Source organism: Carassius carassius, chromosome 17, assembly GCF_963082965.1.
Source record: "Carassius carassius chromosome 17, fCarCar2.1, whole genome shotgun sequence".
Classification (NCBI taxonomy): Eukaryota; Metazoa; Chordata; class Actinopteri; order Cypriniformes; family Cyprinidae; genus Carassius; species Carassius carassius.
In genome coordinates, this window is record NC_081771.1 from 28,589,229 (window position 1) to 28,613,333 (window position 24,105).

The 24,105-nt window shown below is 40.2% G+C and overlaps 1 protein-coding gene and 1 long non-coding RNA gene across 6 annotated transcripts in view; both read left to right on the forward strand.

Annotated features, from left to right (window-relative positions):
* LOC132161519 (phospholipid phosphatase-related protein type 5-like) overlaps positions 1–23,453 on the forward strand; it is a 49,354-nt gene extending 25,901 nt beyond the window's left edge. For 2 of the 5 annotated variants that reach the window (XM_059571632.1, XM_059571634.1), the window contains 5 exons: positions 12,192–12,312; positions 12,635–12,885; positions 14,308–14,484; positions 15,545–15,684; positions 22,605–23,453. In XM_059571632.1, the coding sequence (XP_059427615.1) occupies positions 12,192–12,312; positions 12,635–12,885; positions 14,308–14,484; positions 15,545–15,684; positions 22,605–22,716 (801 nt within the window). In that variant the 3' untranslated portion in view covers positions 22,717–23,453. Of the gene's footprint in view, positions 1–12,191; positions 12,313–12,634; positions 12,886–14,307; positions 14,485–15,544; positions 15,701–22,604 lie in introns of all 5 variants that reach the window. The other 3 variants (XM_059571636.1, XM_059571635.1, XM_059571633.1) reach the window with 3 other exon arrangements.
* A 7-nt stretch (positions 23,454–23,460) lies between these two features.
* LOC132161521 (uncharacterized) lies at positions 23,461–23,947 on the forward strand. The gene is made up of 2 exons (XR_009438154.1): positions 23,461–23,597; positions 23,654–23,947. It is a non-coding gene; the product is annotated as an uncharacterized LOC132161521 (long non-coding RNA).
* The last annotated feature ends 158 nt before the right edge of the window (positions 23,948–24,105 follow it).

A 24,105-nucleotide genomic window follows, 5' to 3' on the forward strand; every position in this document is an offset into this window, starting at 1 on the left:
TGAGTGGGTTGTGATCCAGCACGGATGAATCTGTTTTGAGGTGAATGTGTAGCTGTCAGTCACTGCACCGGTGTGCATATTCACTGTACTTTGTAATCAAAGATTCCAGCCTACGTCTTGGAATATATGACCCAAATAAGAATTTTCACCATATATTGTCATCTAAACAAGTAAGTAAGTCTGCCACGCTTTGTTCTGACCAACTGAGGAAAAAGGCATTACAATAAATCGCGCTACCAATAGTGATTTAATCTAACAATCGATTAGCTCACATCACATCAAACCCTGCAAATTATTATTATTGTCATACTTTATTCTCAAATTATTTAATGTTTAATGAGTATACTGTGAATAAGTGTGTAAATTCCAATTTCTGTACAGCCTAATCTCTCATTGTCACATATTATTAAGAAATTCATTTAACCCAAAAAGCAAACTATGCTCCCATCAAACTGGTTGTCTTTAAAATACACATCTTGTGTAAACCCAGGCTATCTGTAATCAAAAGCACATTCAAAACTGGAATATAATTTAATTCACATGTGTTCAATATAATATTTCTTGATTGCAATCAGCCATCAAAATGATTTTATGACATTTAATTATTCCAGGTGCTGGGAGAATAGGCTATAATTAAACGAGCAGGATCCTCACATGTGATCTAGATCATATGTGTCTAGTAACCGGTACGACTTCTTTATGTTTACGGATGTGATGTAATGTCGCAGTGTCATGCTCGAATTTCCCGCAAAAACCTACCTGAACCACTCAGAAATTAGAAAGCATTATTATAAATTAACCATTGTGAGTCGGGCTAAAGTAAGGCAATAGTTTTGAGCACTGGCTGGTTATGTACTTGCTCAAATATCTTAATATTTTAACCCAAAAAAGTTATGAACTGCAGCTTTAATTAATATTTTCTTTTTTCAGCAAGGATATATTACTGTAAATTTATCAAAATTCTATATATTTACAAAAAAATCTCACTTCTCTTTAATAATATTTCCCAGAATCAACGTTTTTACCATGTTTTTGATCAAATAAATATAGCCTTGTCTAGCATAAAAGACTTACCAATCCCTAACTTTGGAATAGTAATCAAAAATAGTTAAAGTAAAATATATAAAATGCTATTTTAATATAAAAATTGTTTTCATATTTTCAGTCAGTGTTGCATAGGTCAGATTTACAGAGTAAAATGGAACACTTAGCAAGAAATAAACAGGATTTTTTTTTAATGAAAAATAATTTGGTGACATCAGCTAAGGCCAATTTGCTTTCACCTTTGCAGGACTGTGATATGAAGAGTGTACAAAATAGCACATCTGTAGCAGTAGTGTGAAAGTGCATAGCACATAACATGCACAATACCAGTATAAACACGGAAACATTTTGGTATAATATGCGTCACGTGACTAAAATTGCTACATCTTTTTTAAAAGCCTCAGTTTTCTCAGTCCACTCCACACTACAAAGGGAAAACGTTTCAAAAATCTCTGTTTTCTCTAAATTTGACCATTTAAAGGCATTTTATATTATTTAAAATGTACCATATATATATATATATATATATATATATATATATATATATATATATATATATATATATATATATATTAAAGTGTGGAGTGCAGTAAGTGAGGAGACAAGAGACGGAGATGCGTCGAGTCAGCTTTACTATCCACTTCAATATATATCTATCACACAGTACAGCGAGTGATATCAAAACCAAAACACACGAACCAACCGGAACTCCTCATCGTCTAAACCCCCCTTTTCTTAAAGGTACAGTCCCTTGGTGAATGTCTCTTTCAAACATCCTTGTGGGTCACCACACAGGCCCCCCCAGAATTCACCCATAATAACAGGGCCAGGCCGAACATGTACCCCAAATAGAACATGTGACACTATGCACTAGTGCAAAACAGAACAGTCCAGCACATAACACAGTCAACGCACAGGGGGGCGGACTGGGCGGCCATACCGGCTGCGCCTAACAGTAGAGGGGCCAAGGGCAAGGGGCGGGGCAGGGGGCGGGGCAGGGGGCAAGGTTGCCGCAGGTGGGCGCCCTCGCCGTGGGGGCAGGGCCAGCTGAAACGGTTCACCAATATCCACATGAGCAGGCTTGAGACGGTCAATAGCCACCCGCTCAGGCCTGCCCCCCATATCCACAACAAAGTTCTTAGACCCCCCCTCCAGGACACGGAAGGGCCCATCGTATGGGGGCTGCAGCGGTGTCCGATGGCCATCGTGGCGGATGAAAACATACTTGGCTGATGGTAAATCCTTGGGCACGTAGGACCGGGGAAGGCCATGGTGGGACGTTGGAATAGGAACAAATGCGTCTGCAATGTCCTGAGACGCAGCCCGATGTGAGGCAACTGACAACGGGGCCGTGGCATCCGGAAGAAACTCCCCCGGGACACGCAGCGGCTGGCCATACACCAGCTCGTCAGATGAGACTTGAAGATCTTCCTTGGGGGCGGAGCGAAGGCCAAGCATAACCCATGGGAGGCGGTCAGCCCAGTCGCTGCCCGTAAGGCTAGCCCTGAGCGCGGCCTTCATGTCACGATGAAACCGCTCGCACAATCCGTTGCTCTGTGGGTTATAGGCTGTGGTACAATGGACCTTCACCCCAAGGACCTCGGCGACCGCAGACCAAAGCTCCGATGTGAACTGCGGACCCCGGTCCGAGGAGAGGTCGGACGGTGTGCCGAAACGGGCCACCAAGCCGTAATGAACGCCCGGGCCACTTCCGCTGATGTAGTGGAGGACAGGGGAACTACTTCTGGCCACCTGGTGGTCCTGTCCACCATGGTAAGGAGGTATGTGTAACCACGGGAGGGGGGAAGTGGGCCCACCAGGTCCACATTCACATGATCAAAACGTCTCTCTGGCACTTTGAAGGGTGCCAAAGGAGCCTTGGTATGACGAGTCACCTTTGCGCGCTGGCACGCCACACAGGCCGCAGCCCAGGCCCTGACATCCCTCCGCAGGCCCGGCCAGACGAACTTGGCCCCCACCAGCTTGGTAGAGGCCTTCACCCCCGGGTGGGAAAGACCATGGATGGCATCAAAAACTTTATGCCTCCAGGCAGCAGGTACCATGGGGCGAGGTTGCCCAGTGGAGACGTCGCAGAGGAGTGTAGCGTTAGCCGCGCCAAACATCACATCTTCCATGAGCAGCGCCATGGGGGCCGTCCTGTAGGCTTGCACCTCAGAGTCCGCCGTTTGATCCGCAGCCATAGCTGCATAGTCGAGGCCCAAGTGGACGGAACCAACGACCGCCCGGGAGAGGCAGTCGGTGACGAAATTGTCCTTGCCAGCCACGTGCTGAATGTCAGTGGTAAACTCGGAGATGGCCGAGAGCTGACGCTGCTGTCGACCAGACCATGGCTCCGTAGACTTGGCCATAGCAAACGTCAGCGGCTTGTGGTCAACGAAAGCCGTGAACCGCCGACCCTCCAACAGGAAACGGAAATGACGGGTGGCGAGGAAAAGACCCAGGAGCTCCCTGTCGAAGGCGCTGTACTTCCTCTCATTGTCCTGGAGCTTCCTGCTGAAAAAGGCCAGTGGCTGCCAGGCTCCGCTCACCCACTGCTCACACACAGCCCCCACGGCGTAATCAGAGGCATCCGTAGTAAGAGCAACTGGGGCGGTCGGAGACGGGTGCGCCAGCAGAGCAGCGTTGGCCAGCGCAGTTTTGGCAGCATCAAACGCATCAGTCATCTCTGGGGACCAATCCAACGTGTCCGCCGGTCTCCTACCCCGCAAGGCGTAGTACAATGGACGCATGAGCTGGGCCGCACGGGGGAGGAAACGGTTGAAGAAGTTCACCATGCCCAGGAACTCCTGCAGGGACTTAACAGTGCGTGGGCGTGGAAAACTGGCGACGGCCTCCACCTTGGCAGGGAGGGGGACTGCCCCCTGTGGGGTGACGTGGTGGCCGAGGAAGGTGATGGATGACCGGCCAAACTCGCACTTGGCCAGGTTGATGATGAGGCCATGCTCACTGAGCCGGCCGATCAGCTGCCGGAGATGAGTTCGGTGGTCGTCTGCAGATGTGCTGGTCACGAGAATGTCGTCCAAGTAAACAAACATGAACGGCATATCTTGCAGCACCGAGTCCATGAGACGCTGGAACGTCTGCGCTGCCCCCTTGAGGCCGAAAGGCATCCGTAGGAAATCCGAAAAGGCCAAAGGGTGTGATGACCGCTGTTTTATGGGATATCCTGCGGGTGGACAGGCACCTGGTGGTAACCGCGCACCAGGTCCACCTTTGAGAAAATGGTGGCGCCGGCTAGGTGGGCGGAGAAGTCCTGGATGTGCGGCACTGGGTACCGGTCGGGTGTGGTGGCGTCGTTCAGGCGACGGAAATCTCCACAGGGACGCCATCCGCCATCAGCCTTGGTCACCATGTGCAGGGGAGAATCCCACGGGCTGTTGGAGCGGCGCACGATGCCGAGGTGCTCCATGTTGGCGAACTCCTCCCTGGCGATAGCGAGCTTGGCAGAGTCGAGGCGCCGGGCTCGTGCGTAGACTGGGGGGCCCACCGTGGTGATATAGTGCTCCACACCATGCTTAGCCACCGCCGATGAAAACGTGGGTGTGGTGATGTCGGGGAACTCAGCAAGTAGGCGTTGATACAGGTCCCCGTTGGCCAGCGTGTTTGACAGACAAAGCGCCCCTGCCCCTCCCAGCATGCAGGGGTACGAAGCAAAAGAGAGGGTGTCAATCAGGCGGCAGTTTGTAACATCCACCAACAGTCTATAAGCGCAGAGAAAATCCGCCCCCAGGAGCGACGTAGACACAGCAGCCATGACGAAGTCCCAGCTGAAACGCCGCCCGCCGAAACACACTTCCACATGCCTCGTGCCATAGGTACGAATGGGTATGCCGTTAGCAGCGTCCATCGGGGGGCCGTGCCCGCCAGCCATGGTGTCCACCGGCTGCGCCGGCAGGATGCTGCGCTGAGCCCCAGAATCGACAAGCAGCCGCCGGCCAGACAAGGTGTCATTGATGAACAACAGCTTGCAGTCACGGCCAGCGCCCATAGCTGCTAATGAGCGCCGGCCCTGGCTTTTCCCTGGGCTCCAAAACTGCAAGGCTGACGACACTGCTTGGCTTTGACCCCAAACCTGGAATGGTAATAACACCACCCGTCCTCACGCTGTCGGCGGGCCGTCACAGCAGCTGCAGTGTCTGGGTCGTCCTCCAAGGGTGGAACAGATGTGCGCTGGGTGGGCAGCAGTGCATGGACAAACTGCTGTCGGTTGGTGAGGAAAATCCTGTCTGCCTCCACCGCCAGTGCTCGGTAGTCTCTGGAGGAAGGGAGGGGGGAACTAGCCAATGCGGCGCCGCGGCCGCAGCGTTTTCACCACCGTCGTTGTGTGACATAATTCAGCAGTGTTCAACTCGCGACGGGGTCACCAAATGTGGAGTGCAGTAAGTGAGGAGACAAGAGACGGAGATGCGTCGAGTCAGCTTTACTATCCACTTCAATATATATCTATCACACAGTACAGCGAGTGATATCAAAACCAAAACACACGAACCAACCGGAACTCCTCATCGTCTAAACCCCCCTTTTCTTAAAGGTACAGTCCCTTGGTGAATGTCTCTTTCAAACATCCTTGTGGGTCACCACAAAAGCATATATTTTACCAGTTTGTTTTGGGTGTAAAATGCTGTCTGCTGCCTTTCATGGATAGTCACTAACTAAGGGTTTGTATGAATTCTTGTGGTGCCATCAGCCAATCAGTGTTGGCAGGCATGATGTCAGTTTCCTGCAGCTGCAAAGTGAATAGTCACTTGGCATTTGTGGCTCAAAATAACCTGGCTGCAGATCTAAGCACCCAGAATTTGGCAGACTTTGAAACGTGTACCTCCAGGTGGTCCTGCGCCAGCCAAGCAACTTCCATTGAGCTGGGAATGCTAACGGAGAGCACTCTCTATTTATTTTAGACCTGCCATCACCAGGAAAAGTCATTCCAGAGGAAGTGCATGTTATTACATTTTGACAAATGCTTACAAAGAACAGACATTTGTTTTTCCTCGCAGTAATGTGCACTGATGAATCATCTACAATGAGACTAAAACGATGCTTTAGGAAAGTAAATGGGGTTTGATTTCATGTTGACTTTAAAGAAGACAATAAAGCGTGAGAAATGAAGCCATTAGAATGAACGAGAGAAGGAACTGGTGGTGGGTAGAGAAATAGAGGAATGATGCTTACCCAGTTTTGCTATATGGCACTTGGAGAGATGCCTGCAGAAAGACAGAAGGACAAATACCAGAAATCAGGAATGACAGAGTGTGAAGCCCACTAAAAGGACAAAGAAAAGAATGCCTTGATGAAAGAAATTGAAGAAGGTTGTGATAACAGTGGACCCACATTATGGACAGATCAATGCAAACACATTGATGCTGATATCTGCTGCTATATTCAACTGACAAATTGGGCTGACAGCATGTGAAAATGAATGTGATCTGTGATGTTTTGCTGTCTATTTGTGATCTGAATTGGATTAGAAAGAGCATGAGTGCATCAGCTGTCATATCCACAGCCATGGTAACGCTATGACAACAGATATTCGCCTGTATCCTCAAGCATGTCACCCAGATAAGATCCTAAGAGGACTGTCATTCTCAGGGAGAACTGGAAAGTCAGCTGAGCAAACTGTTACTGTGTGTGTGTTTGAGCAGTGCATCGTTTCCAAATAAGTTCATGTCCAATTTGGAAATGACAATTTTATGTTGTCATTTATTCACCCTCATGCTGCTCCAAACCCAAATTACTTTATTTCTTTGGAACACCAAAGGAGAATATTAGTAGAAGGTTAATGCTGCTGCTTTTTTATGATGAATGAGGAAATATGTGGAAAAACAAAATCAAATATGAAATGAGAGCTATGTTATGTTCCCTGAACAGTGACATAAATTTCAGTTTTTTATTGACAGCTGGTGGCCATGATTTTTGTTGTGTTGAAAGAAAAACATATTAGTAATGTCTTGCCTTTAAATTCCACAGAAGAAGAAAAAAACATTCTGATTTGTAATGATATAAGGGTAAATAAATGTTGACATTTTTTGTCCAAACTTTACTTTTAATATATTCCAGTTTTCCAAGTTTGCTATTTCCCTTTTTTATTCTCTAGAAAAGTTGACCTTGCTCCTGTTCCAAACAGCCCCTTTAAGGCACATGATGTGTACAATGAATTATTAATATTGTTCTATGTCACTGTGGACTGGACAGCATATTTTAAGTACCCAGTCCACCGAGAGAATTGGTTTGCAGAGGAGAAGTGGGCCAATGCCTGGGGCACTGCACTGCCGGCGAAACGTCCATACCATTGGTGGTGTGATACTGTCCTGCTCATATTGACCTACCTGTAGAACAAAAAGGTTATCTATATAAAAGACTCATGTGCTGGGCTTCCTTCCAGGTTCCTTAAAACAGCAAGATCTCTCAACCAGCTTCACCAGCCATGCCTGAAAGAGCAGCACCATAATAACCAGCTTGGGAATTCCTATTGATTTTAATCCGTGGATGGTTACATAAACTGCTTAGGCAAGTTTTTTTGGTCATAATATTTTAAAGGAATAGTTCACCTAAAAATGAAAATTTGCTGAAAAGTTACTCACACTCCGACTTTATAGTTTGGGTGAACTATTCCTTTACATAAACTGGCCTAATTTTGATCTGAAAATTAACTAACTTGGGTAACTGCTAGTTGGTCAGATGTTAACATCATAGCTTTGATTATGCAACTGGCCCATGGTCTTTTCACTAAGGTCACTTACATTCTTGGCTGTTTTTTAAGAGCTATTCAGACTAGACTAATTTTCCCAGAAAGGGTCATGTAAATTTAACATGCATACTTTAAGACTTTATCAAACATGTTTGTGTTTTTTCTTCTTACAACCTCAGTAAAAAATTACAGAGCAAATTACATACTGTATTTTGGCTCCGGTATCCTCTGAGAAATGTAATTTCAGTAAGTTTTATTTTTACAATGTTTCTCCTCATTCAATTTGACCTTTGTCAAATGCTATAATTAAAGTACATTTTGTCCTTGTGCACGAATCTTCTGGCTGCCTGCTGCACCTCCATTACGGATTTGACCCCTTTGCCAACTTTCTGGGTAAAATAACAGTTGGTGGTTCAAGTACTGCTGGCATCCCATCTGATATAAAATGCCATGCCATCTTTGGTCAATTTTAAGGTTTCACCGCAACACACCCATTTAAATAACAGAACGAAGAACTGAGGTAAACATGTCAGTATAGTTACATTTATATATTTATGTATAATATGAAAACTACTCTACCAGTAAAAAGTTTGGAATAATTAAGATTTTTTTTTTAGTTTTATTTATTTATTGGTTCAAAACTACAGTAAATCATCAGTATTGTGAAATATTATTACAATTTAAAAGTACTGCTTTCTATGTTAATTTCTATCTTTTAAAATGTAATGCATTCCTGTGACACAAAGCTGATTTTTCAGCAGACATTACTCCAGATTTCATCATTACATGATCCATTAGAAATATTCTGAAAACAGTTTTTGCAGCTTAATATGTAAACTGTTATACACTACCATTTAAAACTCGAGTGAGAATAGGGTTTTTGACGTCACTAGTGTCTGCATTTGTGGTGCTCTATACATTTCTACTAGAAGCTTTTGGCTTGAAAGCATTCCCAACTGCTGTGAAACGTCTGTGTGTACATTGTTCACACACCATATGATTTCCTCAGGAAACAGATATCCCTACTACCATTCACTTCAGCCATCATCTCTCTTTCCTCTTTTATTTGACCCTTTCTGTGCAGCTTGATTTCACTATCAATCTCTCTCCATTTCCTATTGCTTTGAACTCATTGTCCCCGTCTCTCCCTCCGTCTGTTTTCCCTCAAAGTCTTCAGAGTCAGCAGAGCTGTTTCATCAATTAAACATGTATGCACTTCACTTCAACAACTTCTATGAATCCGCTCTAAAGACCATGTTTTTGTCCACTCTTGCTACAGCTTCTAGAGGGCAAGTTAAACCTTGTGTCTTAATTTATGGCATGACATTGACGGCTCCATCTCTTTTTTAGCGAGGATGATGTGGCCTTGGGGCTTTGCTGCTGGTGCTAAACACTGGCATAAATAATTAACAGAGTTGCATTTTTCACAGTTGTGTAATTTGCACTGATGCTTTGGTTGATTTTGTATTCAAGTTTGGTAACATGTTTTATGATAATCTAGATGTCATTTCAACTTCAATCTCCTAAATTACTGAAAATCTCCAGTGAAGTAGCATGAAAACTGTCCATATAAAGTTGTTTTAATCTTATGAAGGCATACGATGTGGCCCTCGACTGGCCCACCAGGAAAGTCCCAGAGCTCTCTACATGTCTGCCGCATACCAAAAACACCCTACAAGACTAGCTGTTTTGAGATACTCTGACCCAGTCGTCTAGCCTTCACTTGTATGACCCTCATCAGAGCCATTTTTCCTGCTTCCAACACATAAAATTCAAGAAATGGCTGTTCACTTGCTGCCTAATATATCCCATCCCTTGACTGGGATGTTATTCTCTCCACCTGTGAGTGATTTTAATGTTGTGGCTGATCAGTGTATGGTTCAAAATATTAAAAATGATTATAGCATGCTTGTGTTCCATGCAAAAAAAAAAGTCCTACAAGTTTGGAATGATGACAGAGTGGATTAGGGCTAGGGTTTCAATGACATTTTTTCCAATAAAGGTTTAATTTTATATTCTGCTTTGTTTTACACATAACTAACCAAAACAAAACAATCCTAATGTATCTGTGAATGGCAACCTACTCTACAAAGAGTGCTTTGAACTCTTTATTGTTTGAGACTGAGGCATTCACTGAACTCCAGATGTGTTGTGTATGCGTGTGTGTCACAGTTTTTCCAGAGTTTTGAAACTCTTCAGAGTAGGTGTTTTGTAATCGTGATGTGTGTTAAGGATTTGAGAGCACGGTATCACTGCTGCTTCAACATTGCGGCTTCAGAGCACTTCAGATATGTCAAGTGTGTTCGAGTGAAATATTCACTCTGTCTTTTTTTTTCTCTCATACTCTTCCTCTGTCAGTCTATTTTCACCTTTTTTGTTATACCACAAGACAAGAGCCCTCAAAACACTGCAATATGCCCCACAAAATATAATTCATGGAACATCTCTAAACATTTGAAGGTTACTAAGAAATTGAGGCTTTTATTTCCCTGAATAATTTCCATTTTCCCTCAGCGAGAGGGTTAGAGTGGCATTTGTGAAAAATTAGGCATTAGACAGAAGATGAGATCTTTTAGCACAGGCAACAATGTATTACAACAAGCACCTCTGTTACCACACACTGACCTGAATTTTGTCTGTGGAGGTTAAATAGTTAAATAGACCTTTCAGTTAGGTTAAGTAACTCTTAAAAAGGTGTCTCTGTGATATTCAGTGCCAGACTCCTGCTGTTTGAGATAGCACACAAAACTTTTCACAGGTGGACCTAACTCAGACATAGAAAATTGTCTTTATGAAATCAGTATTGTATTGTCCAGCAGCAGTGAGGTCAACATTAATATTGATACCATTTATTTTTTATTGAATGCAATTGCTGAAAATACGATTCATTCATACAATGACTTAAAGGTGCCATGTGTCATGTCTGGCAAAAAAATCAAGTCATACTCCACATTCCATACCAGATGGGGGCAGTATGTAAAGTAATCCAAAAGAAATGTTGCAAGTTCGGAGTCGAACCTCATTTCTTTCAAGTCCATCAGTTGTCTCCAGCGATGGAAAGCAGTGCCGATGTTTACTCTGGTTCGGCTCCTTTTCTTATCGGATTTGATTTGTGATTCCGAGCGTGGTTGTTTCCCTGTAGCGGATGGTGGTGGTAGGGGTCTCTTGCCAAGGGCTCCAGCCATCCTTCCGCTCTCTTCCCTGAACTGAAATGAAGTAGTGGGCTGTACTTTCCACACGATTGACATCAGGTTCAAGTACGCCCACAAGCCGTGCGAGTTATTCGTGTATTGCAGGTTGGCTGGTGGTTATGTTGCCCGCATACCGCCTCCCATGGCCGAAACTGGTATTACGACACCTGTCGGCCCGTGGCTAGTAATGCTAATGCTAATTAAGGTTGATATCTCTGCTGCACTATAACTTGACATTTTTATAATGAAATCATCGCCCTTATTTCTTCTCATTCTTTTGATGCATGTAGGTCATTTTTTGGATATTTTTACCTCAATTATTACACATGGCACCTTTAAAAACACTGCATCTATGATGAACATGCTTTTATTTTCTGAATTAAAACACATTTTGCTGAACATGTAGTAGAAAAGTGATACTGTCCAGATATTATAATGAAGAAAAAAAGCCCAAAAAGTAATTTCATTAGTATTATATCTTATAGGGAAAAAAATGATATAGGCCTACTGCTTAACAATATATGAAAACAGTTTTTCCACCAAATCAAAGTCATGTGGCTTCAGATGGTATAACCAACATGCAGAGAAAAAGAGAGAAAAAAAACACAAAAACAGAAAATGATAGCTGGAGAACTTAAAGATTTGTGTCGAGTGTCTTAAAACTCAGGATATATACTCAGTATATAAAGAACTATGTTATTACAGTTTCACATGTGTACACTTTGTGACAGATTTAGAGTCATTAAATCTTTCTTGAAAATGTTTTTCTAAAAGGAAGATTCAGGTTTTCAAAACCATATACGGTATAGAGTACTTTTTTTAAAGAACTTGACATGTTTTAGACTAGAGTTTAGCTCTTTTTCCCATTAATCATGGACATCTTTATTTGTCATTGACTTTCAGTCCGCATGTGATGTTACTTTCCAATCTGTGAGGATTCATGTTTTATGAATGTAGTCCCATTAGGGCATATTGAACATATAACCTGTCTCAGCTGTGGTGGTGCATTTAGCATTTATACATGTATGGGATTGAAAATTAGATTCTCTCATTCTCCTGAATTTCTTGTAATTTTTAGAATTGGAGCACGAGCAGTCTTGACAATGACAAATGTTTCCTTGTACATTTGGCAATCAGTTTAACCAGTTTAAGGAAAATATTGTGCCCCCCCCCCCCCCCCCCCCCCAAGCGCTGTTCTCTGTAAGCTATGTGCACCTGAGAAATCTCATTCCTGGGTCGGTCTGCTGCAGATTCTCCTGGGGGAGCTCGCATCCTTCTTCACTAAACCTGAGGCCACGCAGGAGAAGACAATTGTTACGGCTGACTGCTGCTATTTCAACCCGCTGCTGAGACGCATTGTCCGCTTCCTTGGTAAGCAATGCTTCAAGGTTTATTTTGAATACTTATTCAACTGTTAAACTTCCAGACACATAGCATCACACTTTTCCTGCTACAATAAAAAATTGGGTGTTTGTTTGCATGCATTTTGAATGGCCTGAGGGTGAGAAAATGTTAAAAATGTGTGCTATTAAATATTTTTGTAAAAATGCATCCTTTTAAATAAAAATTTAATTGTCTAACCTTTTGAATGGTATACTGTACATCAAACTTATTTAAATGTATGTGAAATGTATGTGAAAATCCTCTTGTAGTTATCAAGTGGTTGATGAAATGATTTCTTTCTCTTGGTCAGGTGTGTATTCCTTTGGCCTCTTTACCACCACCATCTTTGCCAATGCAGGGCAGGTAGTGACAGGAAACCAGACACCTCATTTCTTGTCTACCTGTCGTCCAAACTACACAGCACTGGGCTGCCACTCAGCGCTGCAGTACATCACCGAGCGGCGAGCGTGCACCGGAAACCCTTACCTCATCACCTCTGCCCGCAAATCTTTCCCCTCCAAGGACGCAGCGCTGAGTATGTACTCAGCTGTCTATACAGTGGTGAGTACATCCAGGACAAGAAATCAAACATGACACAGCATGCAAAGAAATCACAGTCATCCCTTCTTTGAATAGTGCTGATGTTTTAACTGACTCAAGAGATGACAACGATGATTCACAATATTCGGTCATCACCATCTTACTGCAAAATTTAAAATTTAAATTTAAAAAATTATATATTTTTTCAATATTTCATATATGCATTTTTATTAAATTATCTATTTATCTAATCTTATAAATCTAATGTTTAAAATAGCTTATATATATATATATATAATTATATAATTGAAATTTTTTATGGCAATTTTTGCTGTGATGGCAAACCCCAAATTGCAATCCCAAATTCACAATCCTATTCACAAGTGTGACATTTATTGAATAAAAATACAGTTAAAAAATTGCAGTTTTTGTTGTTTTTTGTTAGATATTTTTAAAATGACATTTTAAAATTTAATTTCTTCATTTTTATGTTTCTGAAAAAAAGCATCATAATTACAAAATACAATAAAATTGTAAATAAGATATAATTAGGACAAAAAATTCATAATTCAGGTCCTCAATTTAGTATTTAATTAATATACAATGAAACAAGGTAATATTGTAAATGATTGTTAATGTTTAAAATTATGTATTTTTTTTATCTAATTAATTTTTGGCTGTGATTGGCAAAGCACAATCGACAATGTAAAGGCAAAGCCATTATTCCAGTGTACTAAGAAGTTTGTGTTATATAATCCTTAGGAATTATCATAATGTGTAGATTTAGTGCTTAACATTCTTCTCCTATTATTAGCACAATTGAAAAGGATTGTGCTGTTTAATGAAGGATGGAGATGGCAGTGCAGTGTCTTTTGCACATGCTGAAGTATAGTGTACACTTGTATAGTATAGCGTGTTTTGGTACCATGCAATTACACATTTTCTACCAAAGGGGCCCCTATAGGGACAGCTTGCTTAGGGTCCGTAAATCTCTAAACATACCCCTGCACTTGTAAGTCTTTGTAAACTTTCCAGTTACAAGTCCAATTTTGATTTTAAAAATGTCCTCTTGAAATCTATTAGTCTCATTAGTGTTGCACTTTTGAGGGATGAAGCCTATTATATAAACCACTGGATCTAACCACCAGAGAAAGAAGTGGATGCCCAGACAACAAGATGAGAAGAACATAATCTGTAATTTGAGAAACAGCTAGAAGCTCCATTATCCAGCACACAATAAACTCCGGCTTCATCTACAAAAGTGAAGAGAAGAAATGCTGCTGGCCTTCTGGCCGTGTTTTGAAGTAACAACAACAGCAAATAAAAATAAAAGGCTAGAATGGCCATGATGCATGGATAAATCTACAGTACATTTGGAATGGTTGAGGTGTTGTATTGCTGAGCAAATAGTCTTGATAGATGTGTATTTTGTGTTTTCTGCAGATGTATATAACTCTGGTATGGAGAACTAAAGGCACAAGGCTGACCAAGCCCACTCTCTGTCTGACTCTCCTCTCATTGGCTGTTCTGGTGGGCATTGTGCGTGTAGCTGAGTACCGCAACCACTGGTCTGATGTTCTAGCTGGAAATCTCACCGGAGGAGCCATCGCCGCTTTTCTGGTGAGAATCTGCCAGCTTTGGAAACCAACATATGCTATAGCCAAGCGGTTCAGTGCATACCCTTTCAAGAACATACACAACAGTTCAAAAGTTTGAAGAAATAAGAAATATTTTCTAGAAAGGAGGTGTCCATCAAAAGTGATGGTAAAGACATTTATTTTGTTACAAAATAATTTCTATTTAAAAAATGCTGATCTTTTGAACATTCTATTCAGCAGTAAATAATAAAATTAATACAACGTTTATGGTTTCCACAAAATTATTTAGCAGCATAAAATAATAAGAAATGTTTCTTGAGGATCATGTGAGAAGACTGGAGTAATCATCACAGGAATGAATAGCATTTTAGAATATATGAAAATATAAAAAAAAATTTAAACTGTAAAAATATTTCACAATATTACTATTTTAATGGATATTTTAACTAGGAAATGCAGCCTTAGTGCGCTTAAGAGACTTTCAGAAATATATAAAATCTTACTGATCCCAAACCTTTGAAAAACAGAGTATTGCATGTACTAAAAAAAAATTACACAATAGCTGAAATCTGCTTCATAAAATTGCATCTCGAAGCCTTTGTTGCATGCTGGCATTGGCAAATATAAGCATCTAGCTAATTTAAAAATTTCAAAGAAAGCCATCACAAACTCCTCCAGTTTGCTTGAACAAGGTTTTGTGGACATTGCTTGTCTTTAAAGAATGACAGAAAACCCACCCCAATGAACCAGCGAGACATCCTTGCACACTATCTAGGATGGATAAGAGTGTAAATTGGGACACAACCAAAGTCTCACGCCATGTCAGAGGTCATTACTCTGAACACACACCTGTTTAATACTAGTAATACTAGTACTGTTTAGTGAGTCTGTAGCTAATCCACTGGTTTTAGACTTCATCTTTCATCCTCTTAAATCAAGTCCAATCACAGCCATGCAAAGACTGAACATGCTCTGGGCATTAAAGCCTTAATCCACAAAAGGCAGATCCTGCATTCTTGTAGTATAAATGCCTTGCACGTTTTTATTGTCATTATTAATAATGACTCTTGGTTCACCTCCAGGTCACATGTGTAATCAATAACTTCCAGCAGACCCAGTCTCAGCTGCCACCGTTACCGCCCCCTGTGTACCTTCCACGCCCGGAGCCCTCGCTCAACGTGCCCATGGTGGCCATGCCCTGCATAGAGAGTCCACTCGAAAAGTTAAGTGGCCCTCAGGTAAGGGGTGACGGGTGGGTGCATTGGACACCAGGAAGGCGTGGGAAATCTAAACCATAGCTTACAGCTTACTGTACTGTATAATAATGTACCTATTCTTCAGCTGAATGAGGTCTGCTGCCCACATACTTGTGGTTCTAAAATAGCCGTGAATAATGGGATCGCATATCCAGAATGTGGTAATACTGATATTATTGGCTCTGAAGAGGAGTTTGGTGCATTGTTTTTTTTTCTTATTAGCTCTAGTTAGCTGCCCTAGACCACATTTTTAAGGCATCATAGGTGTGCTTCAGATACCAAACAAAATCATAGTCTCCTTGTATTGACCAGATTCTTAGCAAGCATTGCATACAAGGTCAGAAATAAACATTTTATATAAGAGGCAACATGTGCCCCATGGAATTGATTTCCATGGTCATTTTTTGGCTTTGTGTACACAGTTTTTAGAATTGCTTTATTCAATGTGTTTTTTGTATTTTTTTTTTCAAATCCTCTAGAGGGAGCAATTTGAGTAGTCTCCCAGCTAGTCAAGTGAAATATTAATTTTCCACCGTAACTGCAGATTTGGTGCACTGTGGTTTGAGCAAAAACAAAAAACAAAGATTAATACAGATGGTGAAATTATCAAACTGATTGAAAAGCAGGCTTAGCCGTCACACTAAATTTAGTGAGCTGTTTATATTTTTAATTTTTCTGTATGAAAGTGGTGCCACACAGTGGTGTCAAAAGTATTGACATTCATTACTTGAGTAGAAGTATAGATACTAGGGTTTAAAAAGACTTTTGTAGAAGTTGAAGTATCAACTCAAGCTTTTTACTCAAGTAAAAGTGTAAAAGTACTGGTTTAAAAAACTACTTAAAGTATAAAAGTAAAAGTAATGTAAGGGGAAAAAATGCCATTAAGAACAAAAGCTTAGGCCGCGCCACAGGGGCCTATTGTGCACTACCCCACCTCCTCAAAAAAACATTATTCTAAAAGCCATAGGCCATAATGACTATAATGTTATATTAAAATGTTCATGTTGAAAAATTTGGGATGCACTAGGCTACCTGTTTCAGCCGCATATATGCCCATTGAAAATGAATGTACTTTAGTACAATGCAAATACATTAAAGAACTAGAGAAATGATGACTAGTTGCCTAGGGTGACCATATGAGCCATTTTCCCAGGACGCGTCCTTGCCAGAATTTCTATATTGCCTAAAACATCCAAAGTAGTTTGACCAATAACATGCAGGTATGTTACATAATCAACCAATCGTGGCGTGTGATAAGGTGAGATCTACAGAGAACGATCAGAGTAACGCAAATACACGTACATGTTAGGTGTTTGTTCGTTCATTCAACTTGAAGCATCGCTGCGCACCAATCATTGTATGACACCAAAGTACCAAGAGAGTGGTTTTAATGCATAAGGAGCCGTCTGCTCTGCTCTCTATAGCTCTTATGAATGCCATACAATGATCGATCTGCAAAGCACAAACAGCCAAAATCTGGATATTTTAGGCAATATAAAAATCCTGGTAAGGACGTGTCCTGGGAAAATGGCTCATATGGTCACCCTATAGTTGCCTATAAGTATTGTTATGGTGCAAAAAGTCAAACTTCAGAGGCATGTCATCAATAACCTTTAATGGAATGTAAATGTACATCCAAGTTTAGCTGCAGGAATCTGCAAGGGCAATGGACAAGAACATTGGTGGAGGCTAAAAAACAATTAGCCTTGTATGGTTGTCTATATACAATAAAGATTATAGTGCTGTCATAATTAATGATTAATCCAAGTGATTAATCAAAAACTAAAAATGAAAAATAACTCATAATCCTGATACCTTCTTGATTGATAGCTTCCTGTATTTGCTATGTCCAGTCTGTGTGTGTGTGTGGGGGGGGGGGGGGTGGGGGGGGGGGGTAACGAGTTACAGAGTTGGTATAGCCTACTTATCACAACATTGTCAATCGCGTCGTCATTAATTGCCATTAATTTTATTAATAATCTAGTGAGATTTTGAATGCACAAGCAGTCTGACAACGGCGAAATGAATGTTTGGAAATGTAAACTGATATTTTATACTGAAACAGCAAAGTATATAAATAACTGGCCGAACACCATTCTTTAGTGAAAATACTAACGTGCCCAAGACTTTTGCACAGTAGCTAGTGTATGTATGAAGTACGTACGATTAAATTAAGTATATTTAAATAAGTGTTAAGTGTTCGTTCATATGTGTTAAGGGCTAGATTTTCGCTGGAGGAAACAGCTGTTTAGTGATGAGCGGTGAACGCAGCGAAAACTTTACAGAAGATGAGAAACCGACTGCTCCCTCGTGACCTTTTGTAAACTGCATTTATGACAAAGAACTGCACAGATACGGATATTCTAACAATCTTTCGATAAACACACCTTGTGTCCTCTGTGTTTTTTTCCGCTTGCGCTGCTCCGCCGCGATCCGCGGATTGAAGAGCGCGCTGAAAGACGGAGAAGAGACCGGTCTGACGCCGGTTTCATATGAAACTTAAGGGGAATGACTCTGAGGCGATCACAAATTTGTGTACGGTTTATGGAGCTAAATGCTACAGCTCCGCTAAAAAAGCCTAGCGATGCCCGTGCTTCTTGTGTACATTTCGGAGAACCAGGACAAATATTTCAATCGATCGCTCAGGCATTTAAAAGGCACCGAAATCTGCTTCCTCTTATTCAGTTAGGTGCATACCGGTTCCATACCCAACCTTACTTTTAAGAAATATATTTTGTGATAAACGAACCCAAAACTGGCTATGTCCTGGCTGGAGTGTGATGTGATTTTTGTCTTGTGCAGTAGTGATGTGTCGTTCTTGAACGATTCGTTCATTTTGAACGAATCTTTAATGTGACTCGGGAAGAACGAGTCGTCTCGGGGAGTGATTCGTTCAGTCGCGCATGCGCATTATTCTATAGGTTCTGTTCTAGTAGTAGTGATTCACCATACATGTCTATGGATTCACCTGTCAGTCAATGGAGTCTTGAGCCGGAAAGAGAATTGATTAGTTCATAGTTCGGGTCTATCGGGTTTTTGACTCGTTCCTTAATCACGTGACAGCCCCATACGCTAACCCAATGCAGTCTGAGCCGGAAAGAGAATTGATTAGTTCATAGTTCGGGTCTATCGGGTTTTTGACTCGTTCCTTAATCACGTGACAGCCACATACGCTAAAACCAATGCAATATGAGCCGGAAAGAGAATTGATTAGTTCATCTCATGAGTCTTCGGGTCGGGTCGAGTCATTCCTTAATCAAGTGACAGCCCCATACGCTAAAACCATAGACAGTAAAAGAATGCAGTATTGAGTCGGAGAGAGAATTGATTAGTTAATCTTTCGGTTCTTCGGGTTGTTCGTTCTTTTGTCCCGTGATGTGACAACATTGGCTAGAGTAATTATTAAATCAGATTGTCTGTATAAACCATACTTTTGTAACATATGACACTTTATAAACATTAAAAAACACTGTGTACATACTTTTGAATTGTTGTTTATTGTTTATTTTTGTGCCATTAAAGCTTTGTAACAAAGAGGACAACTATTCCAAAATAAATCAAAATAATAAAAAAGTATAATAAAGATAAAACTAAAAGATAATAAAGCCACAGGGTCTAATAACCTTAACAAATGAACTTTAAAAGTACAATATAAAAAAAGAAAAAAAAGAAAAACTAAATATTGCACAACAAGCTTTGCTTTTTTTTATATAATAATTTAAAATGAATACATTTTAAAATAAATAACACTTTTGTGCCAAAATAAAAACTTTATATCAAAGAGTATAACTATTCCCCAAATAATTTTAAACCATTTAAATAAAAATAAATGAAAATGAAGAGATACTAAAGCTACGGAGCCTTATAACAATAACAAATTACCTTTAAAATCACAACAACAACAAAAATATTGCACAACAAGCTAGTCTTTTTCTAAATAAATAAAAATAAATAAGCTTTAAAATAAATAACACACTGTGGCTATATTTTTAGGACTTGCTTTAAGGCATGTTTGCATTAAAAAAAACAAGCTCCCTGACCTTGGATGGGCTGAGTCTGTTTCTTCTATCTGAGATAATCTGCCCAGTTTTAGAAAAAATTCTTTCAGATGGCACAGATGTGGCCACAATGCAAAGTCTTGTCTTTGTGACTTCAGAAAGGCTTTTGTATACTGGTGAACATCTCCTCCACCAGGCCAGAGGGTCTGATGTGCGGGGTAAGAGTGGCTCTGCAAGGTAGGCCTGCACCTTTATTGCATCTGAGGTCTTAGAAGAGGGAGCAGAAGGCCTCAAGCTTGCTACCCTCTTGTCAAAGTCTTCCCAAAACATGGCCCCTGCACTGGCAGTAGCACCAGGATCTGAAGTATCCTCCTCACTCTGAGCTGGGTTAAAACTGTTAAAGCTTAAGTTATCATAACCTTAATGTTTTAAACTAACATTAATAATTCAAATTCAAAATTTTATTTGCTTTTAATGTATATGTCATTATGTCCTTTTTTGAGCAATCTTCTTATACATATATTACACCCATATGTCAAGTCTGCCTAGGAAAAGCAATTATTATACTAGCAAACTCAAAATTGGAGTAAAAATGAACAAACTAGTATAAATACTTTTTATTGTACGCTTGAATTATTATATTATTATATAGCCTAGTGTTTATTTACCGATAGACAGTCAAAAAGACAAATTAATCAATATTTTATTTATAACAGGGTTTTATTTATTTATAAAATAATAACAAACCACAGATCCTCAACAAACAGTAACAAAAACACAGTGACAGAAATGTCAGAAATAGCGTATGGGTCTGTCACGTGATTAAGGAACGAGTCAAACTCGACCCGAGACCCGAAAGACTCATGAGATGAACTAATCAATTCTCTTTCCGGCTCAAGACTGCGTTAGTTTTGCGTATGGGGCTGTCACGTGATTAAGGAACGAGTCAAACTCGACCCGAGACCCGAAAGACTCATGAGATGAACTAATCAATTCTCTTTCCGGCTCAAGACTGCGTTAGTTTTGCGTATGGGGCTGTCACGTGATTAAGGAACGAGTCAAACTCGACCCGAGACCCAAAAGACTCATGAGATGAACTAATCAATTCTCTTTCCGACTCAAGACTGCGTTAGTTTTGTGTATGTGGCTGTCACGTGATTAAGGAATGACTTAAACCCGAGGACTCTTGTCAGATAAGAGGTGAGGTGAGCTAATCACAGACTGAAGACCCAGGTAAAGAAGGAATTTTTTTTTCTGTATCTTATAGCATTTTAGTTTTGTATTGTTTTTAGTGGGATCAACGTTTGTGTAAGTACTAGATGTGTTGGGGAAGTAACACATAACATTTTCATTACATTTTGCTAAAATGAACGAAATGACTCGAAAAAAGATTCGTTCATTTTGCTGAACGAGACTCAAAAGTCCGAGTCGGTAAAATGATCCGAACTTCCCATCACTATTGTGCAGGTGCGATGGATCGCGTACAAACCAATAGAGTGTCGGAATGGTATCTGTTTATACTTCTCATCCAACCACAATCAAATTCACTCCATCCGGATGGCGCGATTTGTCTGGATAGTTTTTTTTTTTTTTTTTGAATGATGACAAGCCGAAATGAAATAGCAGTAACGAAGCTATTTTTAAAATGTAAGGAGTAGAAAGTACAGATACTTGCGTGAAAATGTAAGGAGTAGAAGTAAAAAGTCGGCTAAAAATAATTACTCAAGTAAAGTATAGATACCCCAAATTTCTACTTAAGTAATGTAACGAAGTATTTGTACTTCGTTACTTGACACCTCTGGTGCCACAAAACATGACAAAAGACAGTACAAATCATTGTAATCATGTGACACTGAATGTGTCGCGGCATCGAGTGAAATTAGATGAATGTAGGGAGTTTGTGTTCTAAAAGGTTGAAAACCCCTGTTAAAGATAATAAAATGTTATCAACATCAACAAAAGCCATATTTATACTGCAGAGGTGGAACAGAAACGGCATCTGAAATGAAATTTATGCTTATTTGATTTTATGATGATGCTCAAAGGTGGCATACATGCATTTACACAATTGCATAATTCAAATAGCCCACAAAGAAATGTAAATTATTAAAAAAATAAAAATATAAAACCAGGAACTGTTACAGGGCACTGTAACAAATGTGTATTGAAGTTAATTAATAGAGTCGGTTTACTTAAAAAAAAAATTACAAATAAAAATAATTGAAAAAATTAATGTTGGAGAAAAAACACATCATTCTGGCTACACGAAATAACCAAGCTAAGACGAGTTTATGACATAGTTTTTTTCTTTTTACACATTCAAAAATCAAGTCTTAACACTTGTTATCTTATTAGCATGAAAAACACAGCAGTTAATCACACTGGGAATAAATGAAAGCAAGTGAAGACGTTCCCCATTTCTAAATCAGTCCATGACTAAAGTCTAGCATGAGTTATACACTCTCGTAATAATCGCTGAAGCTGTCTACACTTCAAAATAAATCTCTTAATTACATTTGTATCTGCACTTTGAAGTTTATGATGAGAAAATTCAGCTTTTCATCAGTGACCAATCTAAATGCTTCTGATTGGCCATTTCATCCTTTAAGCTCACAGACCTCAGTGCAGCAAAAAAAAAAAAAAAACTTAAAAAATAAACAGATGCCACTTTAGCAGATTTAAATGTAATGCATCTGTCAACACTTTTACAGCTGTAGGCCTAATTGTTTTAGGTCAGTGTATGGCTGAATTTGGAAGCATTTATGTTCATTTTAGTGGCATTTTTTTATTTTCTGACCCTGATTGCATCTCTCTGTAGTGAAATGTCACCTTGACCCTGTTCTCTCCCTTCTGCGCTCTTTCAGAAATGCTTTGTTTTCTATCCTCAGCAGGTTCCAGGGGTTTTGTACACAGGCATCACATGACCATCAGCCATACCTGGCCCCCGCCCCTCCCGATGTCCTCATCCACTCACGTCGCTCCATCTCCAGCGCAGTCTAGACATGCCTTCAGAATATTCTACCTGCGCTCGCCCTAGACCCTCTCTCACAAGAGCATACTCCACTCAGGTCTAGGGCCTCCCCGTGCTCACCTCTACTGCCCCCTGCTGGCTGACAGAGACAATGACAGCAATAGCCTCTCATTTGAATCGGGATTATTTTGAAATGACAGCCTCATGTTTGTCGGAATCCTCATAGTATCTGTCTTTTATCTTTTGGGTGGGTGTTTTGTATTATTTTTAATAAAGGAAAGTGTTCCAACTGATAATAATCTTCCATCTCTGTAAATTTGCAGTGTATTTGCATTATTAATGCCATACATTCTGTGTACATTCTGAAAAGATTTTCTCATCTAACAGCCATACAGAAACTGTATATCAACTGTGAAATGTAAGATTTGAATGAACATCTACTGACATTTAGGAGTTAAAAGAAGAAAATCGATTCTATTTTTGGAAATATAGATTGGTAGGCAGTAGCAAACTACTATTAAGCATATTTGAAAGATAATAAATAGATTGTTAGCACTATTTTTATGGCTAAGTATTTAAGATCCATGGAGCAAAATATTGCATTATTCAGAAATAGGGTTATAGAGAATCAATAGCTGTACAGAAACTGTTTTTAAAATATTTAATAACATTTCAGCACCAGTTAGGTGGGATGTGAAGGAGACGAATATGTACAGGATGTAGCAAAAGTTTTATATCTTACATTGTATAAATGGGAATGTTTTCCCATTGACAGTTTAAGTCAGTTTAGTGATATAATCCAGAACCAAAAATCCAGACACTAAGAAATCACCTCAGGTTTCATCCTAAGGTTGATGGGATACATCTACCAACTGTCCGTGTCTCACAGAAGATTATACAATTTTTTTTTGTAAATAACTCTCTTTTTTTTTTTTTTTTTTTTTTTGCATTTTACATACAAATTAGTTTTCATTCTGTAGAATTTACTGTAGAACATGTGTACAAGAGACTTGGGTGAAACAGTCATTTGTGATTTTTTTTTTTTTTTAAAGATTGTGAAACTGAAAATATTCTGTAAAGCTTGTTGTCAGACATTTTGTCTATTGATGTTATTGGCTATTTTGTAAAGCCAACATTTTTCTACATAGTTCATCCACTGAAGAAAGTGAGATAAAGCCTCTGTATGTAACATGGTGCTTGAATGTGACCGTTCAGGTATAGCCCTCCTATCAACATTTAATTAAAAGGAAATGGTCTGAATTTTGTTTTATTATTATTGCAGATCGCCCTCTGGTGGTGCTTGATGAAACTTGATACTGTCTAAATACACAGGCTTCACAGAAGTTCCCAAGGGCTCTGGACCTGAAATGTGATTGTGCATAAAGATTTTATAAATGTGAAACTTTATTAAGTTATAT